A 5,259-nucleotide genomic window follows, 5' to 3' on the forward strand; every position below is an offset into this window, starting at 1 on the left:
AATGGACAAATGACATTTTTATAGACTCGATTATTTGGGCATCTCGGTTGTTAAATTAACTAGATTCTTTGCTTAAAGATTATATTGTGTCCCGGAATCAGGATATCGAGGGGCAAGTTTTTCACGTTGAGGGGTTACGTATGTAGTTGATCATGACTCCCTGACGTGTCATGAAAAGTTTTTCACCTTTTCCTTTCGTCATATGTGACATTGTGAGATATGTGAGAGATCTGTTTGATCTACTTTCTTCCAATTACAACGGACAAAAGTCACTCAATCTAAACTCATCCAATCCAAAACGAGGAAGACTAATATTCATAAAAGATTTTAGCTTTTACATGCAAATCAGACCGCTCTAATTTTGATAGTTGCTGATTATCACACTTATTCTCGGTTCAGAGGCTGGTCCTGACGTCTTAGTACCTCTTTCCAACTTAGAAATTGTTTGTTTTGATCATTTCTTTTATGCTTTGTAAAGATATTTTTTTAACGGTTTAGATTTAATTCCAAAAAATTTAGAAATAAATCTAGATCCTTGAAATGTTACCAATTCTTTTTACCATATCTAAGTCAAATCCAATTTTTGGAATCTGGTTATCGTGTATTTATTTCTAAATTTAATGATTGTTGGATTAAATGACTGTTGAAGCAGCACCTTCATAAAGATTGTGGGGTCATGCGATACGTCTGACACCTTCTCTGAATTGATATTCAATTCTTATGTATATTTTCATATCTGTTGTATATGCAGAGAATTTCTGAATCTGGGTTTTCGGTTTTTTAAGATTTAGTTTGGAATACTAAGATTGTTGTGGAAGTGACATTTCTTGAAAATAGTTGATCATTCATTCTGTTAATGTCAATATTAATGGGTATTGCAAAGATAAAAATAACAAATTCATATTGGCTGGATTTTGCTTTTAATGTCAATCTTGTTCTTCTCTCAAGGAGTTCTAGATAAGAGAAGAAAAAGGAGAAGAAGAAGAAGAAGAAGAAGAAAAACTAGATTAATTGTTAGTGTTCGCTGAACTCGTCAATCCCTATATTACTTGATTTTGATAATGTACTTGTTTTGTGTTAGTTTATTATGCCTTATAATAAATCCAAAGATGCAACAACTCTCTGCATGCTATCTTCCTAGCACTTGCTATATGCTTACTATTTGCCCTTCAGCAGTTGGACACTGTGTTTCAATGAATTTTGCTATCATGTTGCTTAAGTACCACAATTTTGTATCGAATCTATGATAGATTCAGAAGATTGAATCTCCACACAATTATAATGTTTAATTGGTTTTTCCTGGCCAGGGTACTTTTCTATCAAGTAGATTTATGATAATATGGCATCAGCTGTGGAATTTCATTAATACGTTGAGCCCTAAGGACTGCATAGCAATAAGACTACAACTTACTAAGCTGCAAAGATGGCCTTGGCTTCTTCTGTAAAAGTGGTTCTGGGATCACTTGCTTTTGCAATCTTCTGGGTATTGGCGGTCTTCCCAGCCGTTCCTTTTCTACCAATTGGGAGGGATGCTGGGTCCCTCCTAGGTGCTATACTAATGGTAGTATTCCGAGTCCTAACTCCAGATCAAGCATATGCTGCAATTGAGCTACCAACCCTTGGTCTTCTCCTTGGGACAATGGTTGTCAGTGTCTATCTAAAAAAAGCAGACATGTTCAAGTACTTGGAAAATCTTCTCTCATGGAAGAGTAAAGGAGCAAAGGACTTACTTTGTCGAATCTGCCTGATTTCAGCCATTTCAAGTGCCCTTTTTACTATTGATACCTCTTGTGTGGTATTAACTGAATTTGTTTTAAAAATTGCAAGGAAAAATAATCTCCCGCCTGAACCTTTCCTTCTTGCCCTGGCCTCTAGTGCAAATATTGGGTCTTCAGCGACTCCAATTGGCAACCCCCAAAATTTGGTTATAGCTGTTCAGAGTAAGATATCTTTTGGGAGTTTTCTAAGTGGAATTCTCCCTGCAATGCTAGTGGGAGTCGTTGTCAATGCTCTAATTCTTCTATCCATGTATTGGAGGTCGTTATCAATTCAGAAGGATGAAACAGATGCAGCTGTAGATGTTGTTGAAGAGGAGGATGTGGATTCTCATCGCTTTTCACCAGCCATGATGTCACATATCACATCCTCGAATTCTCAGGAGTGGTACTCTAGATTGGAAACTATAAATGAGCATGGCTCTCCCAACGTGCATGGGAACATGGGTCATGTTGAGACCATTAGAAACCGGTTAAGTTCAAATGAGAATGAAATCCACAGGGTCCCTTGTGGCACGTTGGATTCTGCAAGGAATTCTAGTGCATCGAAAGAGTTGGAAGATGTTGTATCTTCTCCCAAAAGGGAGGAGATCATTCCTTCAAAGACTGTTGTTAGATCAATGGACAGACTAAGAGACGCACTTTCTATAGAGTCTTCAGAAGGAAAGGAAGATTTGACCATTAGATGGCAAAGGATGTTGTGGAAGTTGTGTGTTTACCTTATTACTATAGGAATGTTGATTGCTTTGCTCATGGGGCTGAATATGTCATGGACTACAATTACTGCTGCACTTGCTCTTGTGGTTCTTGATTTCAAGGAATCTAGGCCTTGCCTTGAAAAGGTATAATTTGCTAATTAACATGATGCTGCTCTTCTCCTTTTTCAATTAGTTTTCCCCTTTGTCTATCAATGGGACTTGAAAACTCTAAAGCATACCTTGTAGGAGATTATGAATTACACGGATGGCTTGTTGGAGAGTTTAAAATATCTTAAGTTGATTTCTCTTCTTTGCCAGGCCTCCTATTCGCTTTTGATTTTCTCTTGCGGAATGTTTATCACAGTAGATGGCTTTAACAAAACTGGAATCCCAAGTACTCTATGGGCCCTCATGGCGCCTTATGCACAGATTGATCATGCTAGCGGGATAGCAGTTCTTGCCATTGTCGTTCTTCTCTTGTCAAATTTGGCTTCAAGCGTACCAACTGGTATGTTGGTGTATTTCTTCCATGTCTTTTTCTATTATATGTCATCATTCTATTTCTTTTTTGGATCTATCTTATATATAAAATTAGCTTCCTAGAGTAACACCTGGCTGTAAAGTCTGTTTATGCAACTTTATGTTAGCAATTGCAAGAATGCCAAGAAATTGCTAGCATTACAGATTTGGAATGCATATGATCTGAACATTTTTTGGCATTTATGGTTTCTTAAGATTTCTGGATGCTATATATTTTGGTATGGTTTGGACTTTGAATACAGAATATGATCTCTTAGGCATGTCAAAGTATAAATAGTATGGGTTTTTTTCTTGTTCTCAAGCTTTCTTTTTGCACTTGAGACAACTTGATATTAATTGTTCTCATGCATGGTCAAATCTTAATCAAGTTGAGATTGCACCATCGTATACTGAACAGTTCTTTAAGTTTGAGAAGTATCTTTAACTTCCCTTTGTACAAAAGTTGGCACCCTCCTGGGTCATTTTCTCTCAATAAACTGCATCCCTCACCAGAAGAATAAATTTGATTTTTTCCATCCACATATCTCGGTAATCTAAAGTTCCTTTCCATCTACATCTCTAAGAAGATTTGTTTTTTCTTTCATATAAAAATAATCTAGGCTGCATTTAGATGTGGTTTAAATTACTTAATTGATATGAATTTTTGAGCTTTGAGGATTTTGCTCCAACACATGAGGATGAGGGTAGCTTATATATAAATCATGCTTATACTGTGTAGTTTTGTTGCTGGGAGGACGAGTGGCAGCATCGGCAGCTGTAATTTCTGCAGTTGATGAGAAGAAGGCATGGCTCATCTTAGCTTGGGTTAGCACGGTAGTTGGGAACCTCTCATTACTGGAATCAGCTGCATACTTAACAGTGTGTGAAGAGGCTCGCAGAGCTCCACGTCTTGGGTACACTTTATCTTTTTGGAGCCATCTCAAATTTGGACTCCCCTCGACCCTTATAGTCACTGTTATTGGTTTGATACTCATACGATGATCATATACGTTGTGTTGGTTTGACAAAACTTTTTAGATAATGTTTTTTGCCAAATGGTTGTTTAAGTAATATAAAGATGAAAATAGTTTTGAGTATTTTGGGCTTTTAATTATTTGTTATTACTTTTATTATTATTTTGTTAAAGAGCAAAAGGCAATTTTAAGTTTTTAACGTTGTAACAATACATGATCTAGAAAAAAAGTGTATAACTATAATGTTCTCTAAAAGCTGGCGAGGATGGTTTTAGATAGATGTCCACTGAAGAGAAGTATAAGGTAAATTGGGCATGTTTAGTACATAGCCTAATACACATGGAAGGAAGCTAGTGGCATATGAGACGTCAACGTCATGGGTTTCTCATGTGCAGGCAATAAGTTGGGGGCCATTTTTCCAATTGACCAAACTGGTGACCCAATTCCTCCTTCAATAGAAGATTTGGGCTTGGACTTGTTGATTCATTACATGTCCTTTTTCCATATCAACAGGAAAAGGGCCTTGTTGACCCAGGCTCAAGTCAAGAGACAGGATGACCTGGATCAATAATTAAAAATAGACTGTTTTAAAAACTATAAGAATCTCCTGTAATTTTTATTTTTATTATTTTTTTTATTTTTTATACATTTCCACACAAGAGAGAGGTGGATAATTCGAACTAGTGACTTCTACTTCATAAGGCATGGTCTCCAGTCAATTAAGCTATCAATTGGAGACAAAATCTCCAATAATTTTGTTTTACAATACTTGAGCCAAATTATCATCAAAATCAAAATATTTGACAACAATGCTTCTTCTTTATTCATTTCATAAAAATATAGTATATTACTTTAACAAAACAATATCATAAATATAATGAGAAATTTATTCCATCCAAATTTGATCAATGCTTTGTTTAAACTCATTGAATGTCACCGTCCCAATTAGTTTCCATATCTGCAGAATGCAGTTCTCTATAATCTCAACATAAAGTCATCAATTATTTGTAAAATAATAAGGATCCTCTCAATTTTATTTGAAATTGAGAGTATCTAGTTAATTAGTGTATTTTAGAGGGGTAAAATTGTCTAAAAAATTAAAATGACAATTTTACTCCTCTAAAAAATACTAACAAAAATTGTGACAATGTGACAATGTGACAATGTCCCCCTCAAACTACCAAAAATTGTCAATGTTCCCCCTAATGACGAAACTACCCTTAATAAAATAAAAACAAAAAATACTAAAACTTCTAGAAAAAACCTAAAACTAATTAAAAAATATCCAAAGCG

At 35.5% G+C, this 5,259-nt stretch overlaps 1 protein-coding gene across 1 annotated transcript; it reads left to right on the forward strand.

Annotated features, from left to right (window-relative positions):
- Positions 1-1,423: 1,423 nt before the first annotated feature.
- Positions 1,424-3,994, forward strand: LOC132164848 (silicon efflux transporter LSI2-like). Its single transcript, XM_059575384.1, has 3 exons — positions 1,424-2,617; positions 2,792-2,981; positions 3,732-3,994. The coding sequence occupies exons 1-3, from the start codon at positions 1,424-1,426 to the stop codon at positions 3,992-3,994; spliced, it is 1,647 nt and encodes a 548-aa protein (XP_059431367.1).
- Positions 3,995-5,259: the final 1,265 nt, after the last annotated feature.

This window comes from Corylus avellana, chromosome ca1, assembly GCF_901000735.1.
Source record: "Corylus avellana chromosome ca1, CavTom2PMs-1.0".
Taxonomy (NCBI): Eukaryota; Viridiplantae; Streptophyta; class Magnoliopsida; order Fagales; family Betulaceae; genus Corylus; species Corylus avellana.